At 34.9% G+C, this 23,233-nt stretch overlaps 2 protein-coding genes across 2 annotated transcripts in view; one reads left to right on the forward strand and one right to left on the reverse strand.

Moving 5' to 3' along the window:
• The window catches only part of LOC123864734 (fizzy-related protein homolog), a 73,448-nt gene extending 53,743 nt beyond the window's left edge, over positions 1-19,705 (reverse strand). Inside the window, exon 1 of the mRNA XM_045905360.1 lies at positions 19,115-19,705. Within this exon, the coding sequence (XP_045761316.1) occupies positions 19,115-19,256 (142 nt within the window). The 5' untranslated portion in view covers positions 19,257-19,705. The remainder of the gene's footprint in view (positions 1-19,114) is intronic.
• Positions 19,706-20,983: 1,278 nt separating this feature from the next.
• Positions 20,984-22,704, forward strand: LOC123864735 (RNA-binding protein 45-like). Its single transcript, XM_045905361.1, has 2 exons — positions 20,984-21,067; positions 21,150-22,704. The coding sequence occupies exon 2, from the start codon at positions 21,177-21,179 to the stop codon at positions 22,599-22,601; it is 1,425 nt and encodes a 474-aa protein (XP_045761317.1). The 5' UTR covers positions 20,984-21,067; positions 21,150-21,176; the 3' UTR covers positions 22,602-22,704.
• The last annotated feature ends 529 nt before the right edge of the window (positions 22,705-23,233 follow it).

A 23,233-nucleotide genomic window follows, 5' to 3' on the forward strand; every position in this document is an offset into this window, starting at 1 on the left:
ATTCAGGTGCTAAGTCTACGGTAATTATGCCTGTCACTAAGAACATTACGTCCATCATAAAAGTACCGCTTATTCCTTGCTCAGTTACTGAATAATATTTCAAAGCCAGTTATAAAGTGTAGATGTGTTATACACGCTTCAGTGATCGTAGGCCTGTCCCTTTCTCCACACTGTTTATTATACCTCTAAATATCTTTAATAATGTTGGAAAACTTACTTGTTATTTACATTATTAAAATGCTCGCGAGCTTTAACGAAGCGAGGCACTCGTGTGTAATTATCAAAATGTATATATACACTACAGCTACAACATTCGTCTCATTATTTAAATACAACCAATTCTTTATCTGGATCTGTACGTTCTTAAAACTATTACATGCTATTAAAAAGTAGGGATCAAAAAACTTGCAACGCATTCCAAACTAGGCACAGAAATAGATGAGAGAAAAAAACTCTAGAGCTGCTAGTTAAAAAATAAAACTAGAATATATTCTAATACAATACAACGCGATGACTTGATAAGATAAATGAATCATATATGCATACTCGTTTTATTGCAAATCGAACAGCTGATCTCTACGTGGAGTCAAGGTGAAGGCTGGTCAACCAGAAAAGCAAGTCGCGACATGTAAGCTCCGATACGAAGAAAAAAAAGCATTAAAAATAAAAACCCAAAATGGCACGTAATGCTAAACGAATGACATCACGAACCAGCTGATTGATACAGGCATGTTACCGAATTATCTGCTCTTAAAGAAGTGATTACATAAGAGTAAACGAAGAGTTTAGTTACAAACCGGATCCAGATTAAATACAGGATTTTTTACATATCCCGAAACGACGAAGTTACTTTTTGGGAAATACAGACCGAACTGATTAAATTACACATTCACGCATTTCTTGACACATTTTAAAAAGGATTAGGTCCCTTGTTTTAAATCGATAATAGACAGACTGATTTTCTGTGTTCGAGGTAAATATAAAGACTAGTTTAATCCTAGTTTAAACCGGATCCAGAACAAATATTCTAACCACCACTTTGCGGAATACCTATAAAAGCCTTACTTACTGGAGATTTACCTTTTGCTATGCCTACTCAAGCCATTGCACGAGTCTAAACACAAATAATCGTATAAACTATGCTTCATTTGTTGCGCAACATTGTTGGAAAATTATTGTACAAGCCACGTGGTAAGTAAAATAAAAGAAGCGAGTTGACTCAGCTGATCGGTCCATTGAACTTTTATGAACAGGTAAAGGTTTTATATACTGAAAATTCCATCACACTTGTTTAAAATGCAGGAGTCCCAATCACTGAATCACACGGTCAGCTGATTTGCTCTTGATACACGGCCCACTCGACATAAATTAGGGTGTTTTTTTTTGGTTTGTTTTAGTTTTAATCTGTTTCAAAACAAATTAATTACGGATGCGTTTAGAGCCTGTTCATTTAAGAGGCGTTTTAATTATTGTCTAACAATTACGAAGTTGGAAAAGTTTATGTAAATTGAATTGTCTGCTACCGAAATTTAAAATCCCATTTATTATATGTGAAAAGAAGCCCTGGTCCTGTCGACTAAGTAGAAAGATCAAATTGTATGATATGACCTGTGCAGTCACGCTTTCTCTCAAGCAAATGTCATTTCCATCTTTTTTTAAACCCCCGACCCAAAAAGAGGGGTGTTATAAGTTTGAGGTGTGTATGTGTGTATCTGTCTGTGGCATTGTAGCTCCTAAACTAATGAACCGATTTTAATTTAGTTTTTTTGTTTGAAAAGTGGCTTGATCGAGAGTGTTCTTAGCTAGGTATAATCCAAGAAAATCGGTTCAGCCGTTTGAAAGTTATCAGCCCTTTTCTAGTTACTGTAACCTTCACTTGGCGGGGGTGTTATAAATTTTTAATTTACACTTTTTCAGAAAATGTATCTTATCAAAATCTTTCTCTCACTTATCAACGTCGTTCACTCTGTCAACGCCCAGTAAAGTTGTTTTATCCTCAAAACTAACAAATATTATGCAAAAAAAAAACTAACACTTTAATATATTTTCGATAAGTCATTAATTTTGTGCAATTAATTATATTAATGTCAGCTTAGATTTTAATACGAATATATTTCCAACGATTTGTCGACTTTTGATACCAAAAAGACTAACGCCTTATATGGTATAAATTAACAAATCTTATCTTATATAATCTTTCGAACTCAATAAAATTGTTCATGTCGATGATATATTTGATCTAAAGTTTGTTGTAACACGTTCAAATTTTTGCTTCCCAGCAGAAACCATGGGCCTCATGGCCTCATCGACAATGAAAGCCTAAGTGTTAAGTAAACACTTGATATCTTTACACATGACATCAGCCTCTCAGCTGATCCTACTCGCAGTTGAAGGCTGGTCATGACATTTATGTAGGTGTGGTGGCCAAGCAAACTATGGTTGCCCTAGAGTGGCCCCAATATACCAACATTACTGATGGTATATGTACCTGTACGTAACAAATATTGGTTGAAGTAGCTTCTGCGGTGGATATTTGGCTTGCACAACGTTGAAACGGTAGTTAGCTAGTTCATTAGCTATACAGGTAGGTATAAAATGTTACACGACTTACAAGCGGGAGATCAATATTTTAGCATAAAAATTTTGGTAAATCACTAAGGTGGAGTGTTCAGTTATCACATTTTTCAGGAATAAGAAAATATGATGGCAAATCGCCACTTCAGCGTCGAGTGGGATCACGCAATTGCGGTTTTTATTAAATTCAAAATAATTTGGAATAAATCGAAATGAGGCGGATTGTATAGATAAGTGGGGCATTGCGTGAACGAGATTTAAGTTGTTTAAGTCATAAAGATATTGAAGTTCAAAACAGGGTCACGCCCAAAATACGCGTACAATTGCATACACCGTGTTTCATTTTTACATTTTCCTCTCATTTGTAGCAAATGAATAAACTTCACTTGTAATCAAGTGATCTATATCCAAAAACATTTGCAGCACCAGAGGAATCACAAAGACATTGCCAAGTTTTGAGGTGTTTACTTTTGTTGCCACTTGAAGTACTCCAACTTTGAGAGAACCGAGAAGGAGCAGTTTCGGTAAGGATCGGGGTGAAGAAAGCTTATAGATTTGCAGTTCTTTAAACGTCTAGTGTCATTACCAGGTAAACAAGTTCGAACTTCATGTCTCACTTTCCAAAAGCATAAATTATATTCGACAGCTTTTTTAGGTAAACATGAAAGATTTACAAAGTTAAAATACATATTGGGACTGCATTAATAAGGACATTTGTAAACGTTAGACATAATAAAATTACTTAACTTATCGCAATAAATGTAACTATTTAATTAAAAAACTTAAAAATGAATACTACCGAACTCAATTAGAACTAAATTCACATAACACTAAAAACACATGGAATATCATAAAAGAAATAGGATACTATAACAAAAATAAAAATGTATCACAGGAATTATTAAATATAAAAGAATCACCACAACAGTCACTTAACTTTGTAAACAAATACTTTACAAGTATTGGCAGAGATTTGGCTAATATAGTTTACAATAAAATATCGCAACGTCAAAGTAGATCTTCCCCTAATACAAATTCAACTCGGTCCTTTCTTCATTCTTTTTCCTTTTTCCTTACCGATTGTATTGAGGTTAAGAATATAATCAACTCGCTAAAAAATGGAGCTCCAGGTTTTGATAACATTACTACAATTATTTTGAAAAAGTATTGGAACTACCTATTCGAACCAATCACTCATCTTTGTAATTTATCACTAGTAACAGGAATATTTCCGAACATTCTTAAGCAAGCAATAGTTACGCCGATACACAAAAGTGGAGACAAATCGTTGCCCTCTAACTACAGGCCGATTTCTCTATTATCAGCGATATCCAAAATATTAGAAAAAATAGTCCATAAAAGAATGTTCTCATACTTAAATAAAAACAACATATTAGCTGATAACCAATTCGGGTTTAGGCCACAACACTCAACAGAAGACGCAGTATTAAAAATCACATCTTTAATTACATCATACCTGGACAAAGGTGAAAAGTGTGTAGGCGTTTTCCTTGACCTCCAAAAAGCATTCGACACAGTATCAATTCCTATTCTACTAACTTGCTTAGAAAAAATCGGAATACGTGGTGTCCCACTACAGTGGTTTACTAGCTATCTATCAAATAGGGTACAACGTGTACGAGTAGGAGAGCACCTAAGTGAACACTCAGTATGTGATTTTGGGGTCCCACAGGGCAGTACATTAGGACCGTTACTCTTTTTAATCTACATCAACGAACTTTGTATGAGTAGTATACCGAACGCTGATTTAATGATGTATGCAGACGACACTGTAATATTGTTCCATGACACCTCCTGGGAGAGTGTACAAGAGACAACTGAGAAAGGACTGTGTTCAATAGGCTCCTGGCTGGAAGACCACCTACTAACACTAAATACACAAAAAAGCTCATACATTTGTTTTAGTAATAGCAGACCTGGCGCTGCGGCCACGACATTTAACATCCAAATACACAATATATCTTGCAGTAGTCTCAATAACCGCCTTATGACGAATTCCTGCGCATGTCCCAACCTTACCAGAGTTACAACTACAAAATATCTTGGAGTTGTCATAGACGATCAACTCACGTGGACGCCTCATCTCATGGCCACAGCACTCAGAGTAAGGAAATTGATTGTAATCTTCAAAAACTTAAGGTCAATATTGGACAAAAAACGGTTGATACAAATTTACAAAACTCTTTGTGAATGCGTATTAACCTACTGTATAACATCATGGGGAGGTGCGTCTAAATCATATTTCCTTCTTGTAGAACGAGCGCAACGGGCTATCCTTAAGGTAGCGTTAAAACTTCCATATAGATACCCAACTCATTTACTTTACGAAGAAGCCGAGGTGCTTAGTGTTAGAAAATTGTTCATATACAAATGCATCATGAGATATCACAACAAGATTGTTCCATCACTACCAGCAAACAACGATAAAAGAGTTGCTAGATACCCAACACCAGCAGTGAAAACTGCCCTGGCTCAACGGCACTTTGATTTTCTAGCACCTCTTCTTTATAAAGCGATTGATAGGAAAACTCCAATCAATAAAAGTAACAAGTACACCGCAAAAACAAAATTAACTTCCTGTCTCAAAAACCTTAGCTATGAAGGTACAGAAGAACTTTTAAAGATTCCGAAATAATTCTGTAAATTAGTGTAACCTAGGCATACCAACCCACACACACACATACACACACACACCCACACCCACACACCCACACCCACACACACGCACACACACACACACACACACACACACCATACTACACAAATACTTTTATTCATTTATATTAACTTAATTTTAATTTCTTTACTTTTAATTATTCGTACCTTACTTTAAGTTAAATTAGAGCAAATGCAACAGGGAAGGCACTAACTCCCATAACACAGTCTATACTTTTTTGGGAGTTAGGGGTCCATGCATAACTTGTAAATCTTTTTTGCAAATAAACGTTTTTATTATTAAAAAAAAAAAAAAAAAAAAAAAAAATAATACAGTCATTAAAGTCTGTAACTATTTAGCAGAACGAATGACAAATGTTTGCTTTGGCCAGGATTATGTGTAATTTTATTGGCACTTTAGATACCTATTACCTACGTAATACGTAACTATGTATGTATTCAAAATCATAGAAAATTGCGGTTTAGGTTTGCGGTTTAGGTTTTTCAAAAAGCTAGTGGGAGCTCTTTAATTTTCCGGGATAAAAAGTATCTAATAACTATATCTACGAAAAAAATCACGTCAATCCGTTGCAACGCGTTGCGGCGTTATTGAAGGTACAAACCAACACACTTTCGCAATCACAATATTAGTAGCAAACGTAGAATTATTTGAAGAGGTAAATAACCTTTTTAATCCATATTAAAAAACCACAGTCTAACTAAATATGAAGTGAATAGGTACATAATGATTTAAGTATGTTTACTCAAATAGCTGTAAATGGTAGAAAGTCTCAATTAAAGACTCGGCTACAATCATCAAGTGAGATCGCATATTTTTATAAAATTTGAGCAAAAGCGCTAATTTGTGAATTTCAACCATGCATTCACCTACACAGAACACTTGTCAATGTTTGGACAGCTGCACGAATTATCTCAGTATTGTCAAGTGCAATATTTATTCTCACAAATATGGAAACACTACGTTGCTCCGGTACACTACGTGTATTGAATCCATATCACACTAATATTATAAAGGAGAAAGTTTGTATGTGTGTGTGTGTTTGTGTGTGTGTGTGTGTATGTGTGTATGTTTGTTACTCCTTCACGTGAAAACTACTGAACGGATTGGGCTGAAATTTAGAATGAAGATAGATTATACCCTGGATTAGCACATAGGCTACTTTTATCCCGGAAAATCAAAGAGTTCCCACGGGAATTTTAAAAAACCTACATCCACGCGAACGAAGTCACGGGTATCAGCTAGTTAATAATAATTACTTGGACAGTGTGTCGGTCTTGTGTTACGGTCTTTTGTTATTTAACAGATTTGGACGGATGGCTTGCATCCCGGAGTCAGACATAGGTTACTATTTATCCCGGAAAATTAAAGAGCTCCCATGGGATTTTTAAAAACCTAAATCCATGCGGACGAAGTCGAGTGTATCATCTAATTCACAATAAATTCTTTTAATATTTAGAGACCAGTCTAACTCAAATGTATGTATGTACATTTACATTCATTTTGATTTTCTTTTTTGTGATGTAACCACAATTTGTTTTCCTTTACTTGGGCTATGAGACCTACATACCTGCCAAATTTGATGATTCTAGGTCAACGGAGAGTACCCTATAGGTTTTCTTAACAGACAGATGAACTAACGGATAGACAGACAGACACACAACAAAGTGATCCTATGAGGGTTCCGTTTTTCCTTTTGGGGTACGGAACCCTAAAAATATTTAAGATGCAAATACAAACACGCATTTGGAGTGCGAATAATTAATATGGGATTCGGATGTACATTTTACTAAAGCAATACTGAAAGTCAAGTACCTCAGTGTGACATTAAGATGTTCTACATTCATAATTTCATTATTTTGATAAAAAATTTACAAGGTATGGATAAGCGTTGCACGCATACATTTTCAGCGAGCTTTATAATCGACCGATAACCAATGATAAGGTATCAAAAGTCAACCAATTTGATGAGAATGTAAGTGGAACGTTTATTTTATAAATATAAAGAGCCGGTGGCAGGAAATTTTAAATCATGAAGGTCTTATACCATTATAATTAGGTCAATTGAACGAAAATATGGTGGGGAAACCTGCCTGGGAGTTCCCCATAATATTCTCAAAGGTGTGTCAAGTCTGCCGACCTGCGCTTGGCCAACGTCGTGGACTATGACCTAAATCTTTCTCATTCCGAGAGGAGACCCATGGCACGGCGATAGGAAGACAATGATGTCGTATGCCAGAACTAATGTTATCTTGTGAAATTCTGTAACCTTTGCATTTATTAATAAACTAAAGGATGGCATTTCTGAAAATCCTTTTTAGCGGAGTCTACGTTATGGAGGAAACCTACTTGCAAAATCTCCAGTTTTAGACCCCTCAGTTTGAGCTGTACATTGTTTGTGATTTATTAGGTCAGTTGCATGACGGGCGGTCAAAGTTACAAGTTAATAAAAGCAAACGGGTTGTATAACTCAGATTTTGTTAACTTACAGTCAAAGTTATCATGATGGTATGAATAATTATTATGCAATTTTGCTTTTGATTGGTGGTTAAAATTTACCGTAACCGAAACATAATTTTAACCGCCTGTCAAGCAAATGGACCTAAATCAGCTACACTGGCTTCACCACTTTGCCCCAATCCAGCTTCAAAACTCTACCTCTCACTCTCAACGAGTCGAATCACACACAAAAATTTCCACCAGTTCTATAGCTATATCGATATCACAATATCGTACTATATCCGAGCGGCAGGTTGGAGAAGCTATCTAAAGTTGCATTTTTGGTACATTTGTACCGTGATAAGCATGTAAGTACCTACTACATATTTCTGTGTATCGCATGATATTGTGCAGGAGATCAATACAGAGTTGAGATTGTCGAGGTCAGGAATTATACGCATCGGGCGATGAAAACAAGCTAAAGTTTAACATTTATGAGTAGCGTGATTGGTAAAAAAATATTCTTACCAAGTCTTACCGACTTCGCTATGCATTTTCACTTTTATGAGAATCGTGCAAACAATAGGTTGAAAAGTGGATGACTATTGTTTTGGTCGTTATAACTTTATTTTAGCTAGAATTTGCTAAAACTATAATATACCCGCCCCGGTTTCGCACTAGAAAATAAAATATAGCCTATGTCACTCGGGAAGAATGTAGCTTTCTATTGGTGAAAGAATGTTCAAAATCGGTTCAGTAGTTCCAGAGATTACTTCCTACAAACAAATTTTATTTCATTATAGTATTAATGTAGATTAGGAGAGTAACGCAGGAGAGCTTTCATTCAAGTATTAAAGAATTTTTAAAAACATATTCAAAAACCAAAAATACCAAAAACCAAAAATATTACAGACTTCCGAATTTACGAGTTTTTGTCTCAACGTTGATTTCTTTCAAAAATCAAAAAATATGCACATATTACATAGGTGAATATTATACATTATATACAAGAAAGATACAGTACCCACATTGCTATTCATATTTGACTAATTACCTACTCTTCAGTTCATCATTTTGAACTTTACTCTTAAAACTAAGACTTTAATAAAAGTCAGTGCATTAGACAGGTAAGTACGCTGAATCATTGAACTAAGTTAAAGTAAAAGCGAGCAAAAAGTGCATTCGCTTTCCACACCGGCGCGGGCGCAGCTTAGAGATCCACGACTACCGTCAAATCGGGTTCACTCACCTCCAGACTATAGCGACTCCCGGAATGGGGTTTGTATTTTGCTACGTCTCATTTATTGCCACTAAAATACAGGAGCTTAAGTTTAAACAGCATTAGTTTAGCTACAAGTGTAAATTAAAAATTTATAACACCCCCGACGATCCAAAGTATTTGAGTTTTCCAAAACATCATTTTCAAATAAATAATTATGTATTTAGGCAACGTCCATCTTGACAGCTTGACATTTGTCTATTGACATAATATTATGAACCTAACGGTTATCTAACCTTCTTTTCTACAAGAAAACTAGAAAAGAGCTCATAACTCTTAAACGGCTGAACCAATTTTTTTAGATTATAGCTAAGAACACTCTCGATCAAGCCACCTTTCAAACAAAAAAAACTAAATTAAAATCGGTTCATTCGTTTAGGCGCTACGATGCCACAGACAGATACACAGATACACAGATACACAGACACACAGACACACAGATACACACGTCAAACTTATAACACCCCTCTTTTTGGGTCGGGGGTTAATAAAAATTGACAGTGGGGACTGCCGACTTACTACATCTATTTAAAGCAAATTAACAAGTATTTTTAGAGAAAATCTGGTAAATCTGGTAAATAACCAAAAGCAACGAGAAAACAATGAAATAAAGTGTAAATATTATCTATTTTAGAAAACAAATATTTTAGGAAAACAATAAAGGCAAAGTGGATACTCATTGCTCCATCGTAATATCTCATTATTTTCGATATTCTATAGCAGTCGATATATTTACGGCATGTTCTTACAGTAGTTATTAACATTTTTCATTAAACTCCTTTAAGAGGTAGGATCTAACAACAGAGCAAATGGAGGAGCGCTCTTTTCAAACATTACTTTATGGAGAAAGCTCCCATTTAACTGCACAAACAACACCTACTCTTATTCCTATAGCATTAAGATTATATTTCCCTTTCTCTTGAAATACACTGAGATTTGTTGTTCGTACAATTATGAGATAAAATGGATCATTTTCTGTAGCTAGTAATTTAACTTTTCTCCACTATAATTTTTAATGATTATCTTTCACGACTTTTAAATAGAAATTATATTAATTAGGACCCAATGAAATCCCTTGGGGTATTCTTTTTTCATTATAGTTGACAACTTTGCAAATTGTACCTGACAAAATCATATGTAATTGTTCAAAATGTTCAGTATATCTTACACAACTTTTAAATTATTATTGCAGAGCATCACTGAGAGCAAAATCGAAATCGCAGCGTTGTACGATTGAAGGATGGTTATGCTAGAATTGCTAATTTTGGCCGAAAGTGAAAAAGGGTTAACTTTATAGGAACGATCCCTAATCCCTATTGCATTAAAGTCTTAACTATGAACTTTAAAAAACGAGATTCAAAGTCACCACTCTTGAGTTTTTGATATCGTATCAGAAAGCTAAACCAGTCTATGGCAACTATATGTAAACGTAATCTCTCATAACAAAAACTAGATTCGGGTCAAAGTTTGATTCCTAAATTGACTCAATCAGCATTTTTAACCTAAAGAGGTCGCCAAAGTAACAGGATTTGACCAATTTAAAAAACCCATTCCTAAATGACGCAGCCAGGAATTATTGAGCACCTGAGCGAATGGTATCCATTAGACGATAAGTTTCGCCACAGTCATTACTATGACCGATGGATAGCTTACTGTTTAATACATGACAAATAACTGGACGTTTCTCTCACTCTTTGACAATCAGTTATCAGTACCTATCGTCTAATGTAAGCCTACAAGATCATCAATCGACGTAGTGTGGCTATTTTAACTGTACACAATCCCTAAACTTAATTAACAGCCAAATCTAGTGGTACCCTTTTCCGTAGAGAGCATTTAGAGAAGTTTCCCTAGTGCGCTCCCCAGCGCTCTATACAAACGTAGTTTGGTCCTCATTTAAATATTAACCAATCAAACTAAATGAAATTTTGTAAACACATTCTAGAAACTAGTGTATGTCTGCGTGTGTGGTGTGGTGATTTCCATTACAACATCTAGTTTTGTAATACAACGGAATTAGCCACAATGACTGGATTGAACTGATAAAAAAAATCTTAGACTGACACCATCAGAAATTTAGCCAGGATCAAAGAGGTCATCAAATTCGGTTCCGGTAACTACTCTTCATTTCCGAACCGATGACATGCATAATAAGCCTATTAAATGTGAGACAATTGACTTTATGCCATTTGACCCTGAATCATAAGTATATTGATGAAGCGGGCCCCTAATTACCATTGTTAATAGGGGGATGAGTTTATGACGTCCGTCACCGAACACGGTAACGGTAATTTGATACGATTATTAAGTAAGGTCACTAAATTATATGGGTTAACGAATATTTAATTAAAAGATTAGTTTGTTTTCGTAACTAGTTTTTTTTTTGTTTAATGTAAAGAAGCTTTCTGCCCTTACGTGTGTTATTTTCCTGGTGAGCAGGTTGAAGGTTTTATGGCTTTAAAACATTAGGCAGATACTATAGTGCGATATAGTATTCCAGCATAATAATGGTTGAAAGAAATAAAGTTGTTTTTAACCCCCGACCAAAAAGAGGGGTATTATAAGTTTGATGTGTGTTTGACTGTGGCATCGGAGCTCCTAAACTAATAAACCGATTTTAATTTAGTTTTTTTTGTTTGAAAGGTGGCTTGATCGAGTGTTCTTAGCTATGATCCAAGAAAATCGGTTAAGCCGTTTGAAACTTATCAGCTCTTTTCTAGTTACTGTAACCTTCACTTGTCGGGGGTGTTATAAATTTTTAATTTACACTTGTGACATAATATACTTGTTAATACATTCTAACTGCATTCAATCATCAAAACTTAAGTGATTATTTTAATATAATATAATAATTGTGAAAGTGTGTTTGCTTGTTGGTTTATCCTTCGATTACGCAATGGATTCACGTGATTTTTTGCACGGATATAGTGACATAGACTACTTTTATCCCTGAAAATGAAAGAGTTTCCGTGTGATTTATTAGAAAATCTAAATCTACGCGGACAAAAGTCGCGAGTACCTATAAAATAGACATTTTCAAAAACCAACCCTAAGTACAATTTTCTAAGAAAAAAAATTACGTACCTAATTAAATTTGATAAGCTTACCTAGATAAATTTTAATTAAATTTTTTCATTCTAAGTTAGTCTTCATAATCAGGTAGAGTTCATCTCGGAATAAACTCGGTTCAATTAAACAAATCTCAGGGAATGTTTTGCGGAACCAGCCATGGGGCGCCGACCAGGCAACGAGTCGGGTTTGCCTTATTAAAGATAGCCGTCTCGGATGAGATCCCGCGAGCTAGACTCGGTACCTACCGCTGTAGTCTGTACTCTGTTGTACCTAGGGCGTCGCCCTTTCGCCACGTTCTACGGACCACGGATTTTGTACTAGCACACCGAGGTTAGAACTGATTTTATAGCGTCTAGCTATGGTATATATTATTATTATCTATTTAACACGGCGCGTTGGTACATTTTGAGCCTCATTTTGTTCGTTTCTTATAATTAAACATACTTAAATAGTAATTTAAGTATGTTTAATTATAGTAGTAGTACTTAAAAAGTTTTTCGACGAGTCTCTTGGCGCAGAGTACTGTGGTCTTATAAGTGGGAGGTTATCAGTTCGATTCCCAGCAGGGCCAATTTGAGAATTTATATTTCTAAACTAGCTGATGCCCGCAGCTTCGCCCGCGTGGATTTAGGGTCTGAAATCCCGTGGGAAAGTTGTCACAAAGTTCCTCTATCGATTAAAAAAAAATTACGCAAATCGGTTCAGAAATCTCGGAGATTTCGGTGTACATAGGAAGAAAAACACAACTCCCTTTTTGAAAGTCGGTTAAAAAAGTAGCCTATTTTACTCCCTGATCAATCCTCTACTTGTCTGTGAAAACCCCGTCAAAATCGGTCCAGCCGTTCCGAAGATTAGCCTTTTCAAACAGACAGACAAAAATTTTAAAAACGTGTGATTCAGTGTTGGTATCGTTCAAATAACCATTTGAGCTTAATATGAGGTAGTTATTTCGAAATTACAGACAGACACTCCAATTTTATTTATTAGTATAGATTGTATCTGGTCTGGTCTGGTGGGAGGCTACGGCTGTGGCTATTTACCATGCTAGTGGCAAAAGTCGTGCCTCCAAGCGATTTAGCGTTCCGGTACTATGCCGTGTAGAAGCCGATGAAGGTTATGGGTTTAATGATACTGCCATGCTTCTTCCGAGCGAGCCCGCTTCCATCTTAGACTGCATCATCACTTAACACCAGGTCAGATTGCAGTCAAGGGTTTACTTTTAATTTAATAAAAAAAGTATTTAGTAAATACCCTTTCTAATCCATATCCATACAAATATAATAAATGCGAAAGTATAAATTGTGTCTGTCTGTCTGCTGTTTAACTGCACATCTGTTTACCCAATTTTGAGTTTTGATACTTGCGACCCGGAGACAGCCTTAGGCTAGGTCTTCATTATATCGGAAATTCGAAGTCCCAGTAGGATTTTTAAAGGCCCATCTGCTTAACCGATTTTATATCGGTACAATAAAATTTGGTAAGTTGCATCCCGGAACCGATTTACTTTTTATTCCGGAAAATCTAACTGTTTTCACGGGATTTAAAAAAAAATTAAAACCATACAAGTCTTTTCGATTTCAATGATCTTCAGTGTCGACGAATACAAAATCCTGTAAAGCGTGGAAATAGAATAACGGCATCTGGTTTACGCAACACCGAATTCCAAATGAAGGTTATAAACTCACAAAAATAGATCATTTCCCTGGGAAATTAGACGCGTGAGTTCAATACTACCCGAGATGGCCTCGATTTTTTTCACATTATTGGTTGGAGGGTTCCGTATGGTAATAAGAGTATCACTACTGGCTACTTGTGCACTACTCATACCTACTCGTATATTTAAATCCGAAAGTGTGTTCGTTTGTTGGTTTGTCTTTCAATCACGCCGCAATAGACCAATCGTCGATTTTTGCATGAAAGTAGGATTTTTCTAGAACCTAAATCCACGCGAACGCAGTCGCGTGCGTCATCTAGTAATAGGTGGCAGGCAGAGCAACGGTATCTGTATTGGAAGGTTGAAATCCTACTTCAATGGTTGAAATCGACAAAAATAGACGACCCTTCAAAATCAGTTAGTTTATACTACTAAATAAGATTCTGTGTATTGGGTGTTAATACTATCCAACACACCTAGTTTCTCCTTTCACCAAAGTTTGCCTGGTGGACATTGCTCTGAGCAATAAGGCCGCCTTTGCATACAATTGCTTTTAGTTCTAAGCTTCTTTGGTTTGTCTTGATTATTTCATGTTTTGTGGGCAGTAAAGTTTTCTATCTATCTATCAGACTAAATCGTGTGGCAAACCCCAGTGAGTCTGGATTTATTCCACGGTTATATGGTCGAGTGGGTTTGAATAACAATCAATTTCCTATCAGAACGCTCTTGACCGAGCCCTAGGGTTCTAATGTGCTTGAACTTCACGCTTCGCGGGCTATTCACGCTAAAACATCATATAGCACGCGAAGACAATTCCACATTAATTAGCTCATAACTTACCATGTACATGGTTCAATTGCCTGGAATCCAATTATAAAGTACATTCGAATTAAATTAACAGCAAAAGTAGGTACTTAGTTTTTTTTACGTGGCTGCGGCAAAGCCAAAAGGAAGGGTTATGATTTTAGCAGTCTATGTATGTATGTTTGTATCCAGATTCTGTGTGTTCCACCGTAGTGTCTAAACTACTACCATACTATATTAGGTTCAGAAAAAGATTCTAGCTGAGAGGAAGCGGGCAATAAACTAAGCACCTACCTAATTACCTACGTAAACATTAATGGTTTCGGGTACTATTCCAAATGTACCTTTCTAACTTAACACACCGTATCAAAACACCAGAATGGGGTAGCCCGCTTTCTAATAAGCCACGTCTACACCATCCTGATTATGAAATCTGAAATCATTAGGTAATGAACTTCCATGCCCTTCTCACATACCTACACGTGTCGTAAAAAAAACAACAAATCAAATTGTTTTGCTTGAAAATAAAATGTACACTACTGTAAAATAAATAAGAGTTATTTTCGCTTGTAAAATAAGGGATATAAAGTTGCATTATGTCTATTGTAATGGCGTATGTACACGGAAAGGTAGCCAACCGTGACGTAGTTTTATCTTTATGAATTGTAAATAGCTCATTGTTTTTGTGGGAGCCCTGATTTAAGTCGCATTTTTAATTTTGCCATAGAAATAAGTACTTGTGTGGATAATTTTAACTAGCGTTGCTATGCCTTGCCTGACTATTATATTTATCAGTATATTTTTGATAGGTACAGTACCAAGTAGATTTATGGTTCCGGTAGGTAAGGTACCACATTGAATCTAATTAGGGATAGATAGGTATGGATCTATATAGGGACACCATCCGTCTCGATTTTTCCCGGACATGACCCGATGTGAATAACCGACGGCCGACGGACGAGTTTACTAAAGTTCTAAACCAGACCCGTTACAGAAAAGCGTACAAGTAGGGTTTAACTTCAAAATATATGTTTTTAATTTTACAGTTCTGGGTCAATTTTATCCCAAATAAAGAACTTACTTATTTTTTTTTTTAAATTAAGTAAGTAATTATGATTACTGAGTTAGTTAGTTACTTAAATATTTCAAGATACTGAAGATACTGTTCATTATTTAAATATCACGAAAAAGTTACCTACTTAAAAGAACAAATTATTATACATTCCATGTAACCAACTCTGATAGCACTTATTTAAAAAATCAAGATTCTAGAGATACTGTTTAACAAAACAATGTCTATTGAGAAGAGCCAGCAAGAAACTCAGCAGAGCTTTTTTCAAGACAAATGTTCACAAACCAAAAGATTAATCTACAAAATCCACAATTTATAATTGTTTCACTTTCTCTTCTGCAATTTTATTTAAGTATGGCCATCCTACATCTAATCAACTTAAATAATTGTTTTTCATACAAATATGGAAGATTATTTAGGGCCATGGGATGTTACCTGAATTTATATAGCCTCATACATTATGGGACCATTATATTTTTTATGGCATTCATTCTGTCAGTAAAGGGTGTGTTTGTGAACTTTTAACTTACAGATCATTACTTACAAATCCTAACTTGAATGACACTTAAAAATGATTTTCATTAAACAAGTGTAAATTAAAAATTTATAACACCCCCAACAAGTGAAGGTTACAGTAACTAGAAAAGAGCTGATAACTTTCAAACGGCTGAATCGATTTTCTTGGATTATAGCTAAGAACATTGATCGAGAGATCAAGCCACCTTTCAAACAAAAAAAAACTAAATTAAAATCGGTTCATTAGTTTAGGAGGTACGATGCCACAGACAGATACACAGATACACACGTCAAACTTATAACACCCCTCTTTTTGGGTCGGGGGTTAAAAATAATGAGCAATCTATCTACTTTACTCTTGTGGTATATCTTATTGTAAACCCACTATTATCCGCTTATGTGGCTAACTATGCACAATCTCTAAACTATATTGATTGATCTTTTAGTTTCATTCTTTTTTTATATAACTTTCTTTTTAGCATTATGAGACAGGTAGCAACATATTTAGACCTGTAATTTTAATTTAGACATTATCATATATCTTGAGGTAACTATGTAACTTATTGTAAAAGCATAATTTTTTAAAGCGTAATTGTAGCTACTTTGAGCAAGCTTTAAGCTTGGAGGGGAAAGGGATAAGTCATGCTTAAGAATATCTTCTTTTAAAAAAATGGTACACAATGGTGTGGATTTGTCTTTTTCTAAACTAAAAAGTATCTGCATCTTTTTCTTTTTAATGTTGCCAAAAAAGGACAGAACATGAATTTTACATTTAAAGACTCTAAATTGTAATGGACGCTTCAAATCTAAACAATAGAATAGGCTCATGACTGGCAGTTAAAGTCACAAGTCAGGAGGTTTGAGAGCTTGACACCTCTAAATTAAATTTAAAACTGTCAAACTGTGTCTGTCCTTTTCATATTACATTATAGGAAGAGGATGTGAATGCTCTAAAATTCATTTGTTCTCAGAATCAGTACTATTCATTAAATTAATATGACAGTGCTAAATATAATGCCATCTTTTTCATAATGCTCACTGTAGAAAAGGATACTATTTTAAGACCAGTCAATTTAGTTTATTTCAAAGATCATGTACAACATAATTAGCCATTTGGTATTGATTTGTTAATTACCAAATTAGATAGTTAATTACTTAATTGAATTAAACCATAAAATCTCATCATTAATCATTATGATATTGCATAGGCAATGCAACCATTATTAATTGCTTTCAGTGATAATGGTTACCCTTTACCTAATCACCATAATTAAGTAACTATCATATTTTTTACTAAATTGACACATAAGAAATCAAAATCCTACCTTTAGAAAAATTTTAGTAAATAAGCAAATACTTACTTGGAATTTAATTTTAGTACTATTAGCAAGCAATTTAAGTTTGTAACACATACATATGTTGAGATCTATACAGCTAACTTTGACTTTGCTTACTCTTAAGACACTGTTAAAATGAGACAGCTCTATACTTTTGACATAAAACCGTCTTGTTATAACTGAAGCTTAAATCTGAGCAAAGTTAAAGTATGCTCTATAGTTATCAGCCTTAATCTATACAACTTAATCATATTAAAAATTTGTGCTTTCTGTCTGTAGCCAGCTTTTCACGGCCCATTCGCTTACGCGATTTCAACATTTGGAGTTTAGGTTTTTAAATCCCATGGGTTTTCTGAGATATGAAGTAGCCTATGGGACTCTCTAGGCCTTTAACTATATTCATGCAAAAAATCATGCCAATCCATTCCTCCCTTGCTCCATCGTGGTGTGATTGGAGGACAAATAAACACATTTTTCCATTTATAATATTAGTATGATATTACAAATAAACATGAAATAGTTTAAGGATCTTATCAAATTGGTTTAGAACTTTAGAATAATAGACACTAGTAAAAACTAGCATGTTAGAATAATTAAGAAATTTGTATCAAGGAAAAACTACCTCTAGTTCTTGCTATGTAGGGACCTACCTAAGTTTCTACAAAATATGTACCATTTTAATTTATAAATAACCCTGATTATAAAATTGAGCAAAACTTGAGCAATGTTAAGTAAGTTTGAGAGACAAACAACAACATAATTACACTTTGACCTATAATATAAGTAAGGAAAATCGAATTGACTCATAATAATATGGTTCATCCTTTTAACCATACATACCTGTGTACTGAGATAATAATAACAGTGGGTACTTCATTTTAATTTTCTGTACAGTTGAAGTAGGAAGAAAGTACTAGATGATGCGTTCAACTTCATCTGTATGGAATTAGGGTTTTTATAAATCCTATGGGAATCCTTTGATTTTATGGGATAAAAAATAGTCTGTCTGTCCATCTCCAGGATACAAGACCAATTTGACAAAAGATGAGAAATCGGTTCAGTGGAAGGTACTGTGAATGGATAGGAAAATGTAATGGATAGTCAACACTCTCACATCTAAAATATTATGTACTATGTATTTCTTTTACAATTTAATGAAATAAAAGAAATGTCATTAATACAATATTTACATTGAGATATGTAGATGTTTCTCATCTACATATGTGATCTTTTTTTTTCGAGATGACATAATTCTCTTTAAACCTAAAGATAAAATAAGTGAAAAATTGTAAAAGTTTAATGCCTGTCTATACTATATAGTTACTTAATATAACAATTTAAGTAAATAGGTACCCAACATGCTAAATTCTGTAAATTTTATAAAAATAAATAAAGATTCAATAAAATATATTGAAAGGCTATTCCGAACAAATTTCGTTTTCTACAAATGTTTTCGGCATACTAGCCGAAAGGTAAAAACTAAAATGTGCAGGGGTAACTGTGTATATTTAAAAACTGTTAGTGCCTAAAAATTTGTAACCTATAAAAGTGGAGTAATAGTTTCAAATATTTAAGGTAAAAATGTCATAGACATTTGAGCTGGCACATTTTAATAATAAATATTATTAAGTAAATATAAAACACATGACTCTACTAAAGAAAGAAAACTTACCTTGAAAACTAGTCTGCCAATTGTTTTCTAATCTGCATGGGATAAATCTATCCATGGGTTCTGGTCGGACCAGCACAGACTGTTTGCGGCTCACTGGACTGCACTGCTGCAGCAATCTTCTTTCATATGATTCACTGAACATTTTCAAAGGCTTTGTACACTATAAAGGGAAAACTGCTCTTATGCTGAGCAACAAACTGTATAAATGGAAGTATTAGACTAGAATATTTTCCTGAAGAGGGCTCGTTAACCGTTCATGGTTTCTTATATCTCTCACACGGTGTATATTGATTTGTTATAAGGAACACCAGTGACTCCAGAGCAGCGAGAAGACTAGTGATCTCCTCGACTGCTAACTATCATTTGAATGCATCTGACATGAACGATAGTGCAAGTCTTTATCAATATGTCTTCACGTTTTATCCTTCGTGTTATCACCAAACGTTGCAATTTATTAATACAAGCACAAGTTACAGTCTCAGAACCAACGATATAATCACAGCAGTTTGTAAATTTAGTTAATTTTCACAATAAATTACAAAAATCGAAACCCTGTTTCTGGCTGGCATAAATACAGCAATGTTGCCAGAATAAAAAAAATTGGATTTTTTAAATAAAACGGTCTTGTCAAAACTTTTTAACCCGAATGAGTACCTATAATTACCCACTTATCAGGGTAATTTTACCATTCTTCGAAATACTTTTATTCTACTTCACAAGGATTAATCCTCGAGGTTGACCGAGGAAATAATTGTTAATTTACCAAGCCTTAGTATAGGATTTATCATCTCAATAGCGTTCATGGAATCATTATAAAGTTATGTTTAAAATGTTTGTGTTATTTCTGAACTGATTCTATAAAAAATAAATTAGTCAAGTAGGTAAATATTAATGATTTTCGTAGGTGCCTGTAGAGATACAACTTAGAGGTTGACGAAGTTAAAATAATACCTGTAGCTAATCCTGGGTTTGAGTTTAAGTCACGTTTCGTTTAGATGGTACAGCGCATACCAGTCAACTGCGCTGGTTAAGCAACTTTGACCCAAGTTGATAACTAAATGGGTGATCGTCCAATGGCCTGAATTCAGTATTTGGCCTTTTCTTTTCCCGTGCCTTTGAAAGCACGTTAAGGCATCGTTTCAACTTCCAAGGTTCCAATCACGAATATAACTTTTGATAATAATAATGATCAATAATTATTATTATTATAACTTAGGTAACTATATAATTTATCTAAGAAATTGAAATATAACGTGCACATCTTAATCAAGACATATTTGTGGATTGTGAAAGGATATAAGAACCCAACACATTATTATCCCAAGAAAACCTCTATGAACATTATGAATGGTAGTTTTCCTTTGAATATGCTTATTTTGTTTACTGCCGAAATTGTAAAATATTAGTTGGTCACACTGCACATCTGTTATATTTTATCCAATTTTATCTGTGCACGGAATAACAAAAGCTAGAACCCAGCGATGCCAGCGCATGAATAATTAAAAATAAACGATTCTCTATGATCATCTCTATGCCTTTAAAGTAGAAACGGGTAACATTGGCATAGTAGTTAAAATGCCTTCAACTATGGCCTAAAGTGTATTATCTAGATTCTAGATTTACTAGATAGATATACTAGATAGATAGATATAGAGCATATGATTAGTTTATTGTTCATTTTTTTTGCGTGCCATTATAATTTCCACTGAGCTGTCGACTCATAATGCTTAACTCATTTACAATGTTACCCGTATCATTAGAGTGATAAGACAGCCGCATCCACAGATCAGCCTCGTCAGCCACAGATTATAGCACAGACCAGTTGGCATGAGCCGCGTCACGCGTGGTCTGTGGTCACCGCCATTTTGAAGTTGGTTCATGGGGTTCAGGGGTTGTTGTGAAACTTGAGAGAAAAAAATCAATTGCGAGATAAAACTAAAGTGCTTAACAACTGTTAGCAACTTTATTAAAATATAGTAAACTTTTACTATAGTACTAATATTTCCGATATCTGAATTTACCTTTTACACTTCAGTTTTTGGTTTTATTTCGTGTATTTGCAATGGATGACCGGCGTAAATTCTCCCGTGGTGATAAAGATCGTGAAGATTTACCAGTTTATTCACGACTCTTTATTGTTTGCGATCGCGATCTTAAGGAGGAACAATTCAGGGAAGCATTCTCTGAGTTTGGTACCATAGAAGATATACGTATACCATGCGATCATAATACTGGGAAACCTAGAGGAGTTGTGTTCATTAAGTTTTCGAAAACCTCAGAAGCTGCCAGAGCTTTAGAGGCGATGAATTCCAAGGTTCTAAGTAATTCCAGTCGTCCTCTTAAGGTTATGGTTGCAGCAAACCGATCAGATATTCAATCGGATGACTATAGTAATGACAAATACAGGAGGTTATTTTTACACATTCCAACAAGTATGAATGAGGACATGCTCGAAGATCATTTTAAAACCTATGGTTACATTGAAGATGTGCTCATACAAAGGGATAGAAACACTAAAGAGTCAAAGGGTTTCGCTTACATAAAATATCGAAAATTTTCAGAAGCTGCCCTCGCCTATGAAGAGTGCGAAAGAAGATTCAGGGCTATTTTTGCTCAACCTAAAGGGTCCAATAGGCGCCAAGAGACAGCCTTTGAGACTAATATAAATAATTTAGCCACATCATCAACTAATCAAAATACCTCTCTCATTTCCATGATGAACGTAAACCCTAGGGGCTTTACTCGTGTTAACTTTATGTGTAGTCCTTATTTAACACAAATGCATGTAGAAACATTATTTGACATTATACCTGGTCTTGTGGACTGCCGCTACTTTGTTGATTTGATCAAAAACTTTGGCAAAGGATCAGCACAGTACTCAAATCCAGTTTCAGCTGCCTATGCTGTACAAAAGTTGAATGAATTTGAATATCCGCCGGGCCAAAGGATCTTTGTTAAACCAGCTAACTCAAAATTTGATGCTCATGAAAAGAATTTCTCTGACATACCAAATGCTGTTAATAACCTAAAAAATGCTATAGAATCTACGTCTAACAGTTCTGCACCAGATCTTGCACAGCTAGCTGTGGCTATTGCAGAAGCCTCCAAATTGATAAAAATGGCTACAACTGGTGTTTCCGATGACAACATCCCTGATAGCACTGATTTGAACTACTGCAGTGTTCAACTTCCTCCCACTCAACCATTGGCTGACATAGATAGCCCCGTCGCAAAGAGATGTTTCCTGGTGTGCAAACCTCAGCCACCCCCTCTAACTGTATTAAGGGACATCTTTTGCCGTTTCGGAAATCTTATTAATGTTTACACACTACCTAACAAAACTGTAGGCTATGCACGTTATGCAACTGCCGAATCGGCAGATGAGGCTATCAGAGTCTTACATGGAGCAGAAATATGCGGTGTTCGCATAAAAGTGTTGGAAGCAGAGGAAGAAGCCCCTGCTAAGAGAATGAGATATGATGATTGAGACAGGACAGACGGGACAAATTCTCTTTAGACATAAATGTAGACCTACAGACCTTTTTTCTTGAATTTGTAGTGTGGACAACAATAAATATTTTACCTACCAACGGACAGTATTCTTTACACTTACTATAAAATAATCTACAATTTAAACTCCATACAAGACTGACGTTTTTGATAATTTTAAATATTCATAAGTCCATAAGAGTAGTTTATTTTATAGTTGGTTCCCTTACCTACTTACTTACTTAAGCCCTTAACAGTCTGGAAAACTGACAAAGTCATTTGACTTGTTAGATCCATGTCATAAGAAAAATGAAACTGACAAAGTTTTTTATCAAGTCTTTATTGATCATAACCTAAATCATTACACTATGCACACAGCCTTATTGCTTGGTGACAAAATAATTGACAATTTAAAATATGGTTTTCAGACCATTCACAAATTGGTCATTTACATGAGATGCTGTCCAACCTAGACTTGGAAATAGTTCCTGATACAACACAATATTTTCAAATGCAGAAAAATATGGTCAAATACTATAACTATTGGTTTAAAAAGATTCGCAACATTGGTTTAAGAAGATATGCAACTATGGACTGCATGTTCCATTCTTAGCAGACATATTGAGTTAT

Source organism: Maniola jurtina, chromosome 4 (assembly GCF_905333055.1).
Source record: "Maniola jurtina chromosome 4, ilManJurt1.1, whole genome shotgun sequence".
Classification (NCBI taxonomy): Eukaryota; Metazoa; Arthropoda; class Insecta; order Lepidoptera; family Nymphalidae; genus Maniola; species Maniola jurtina.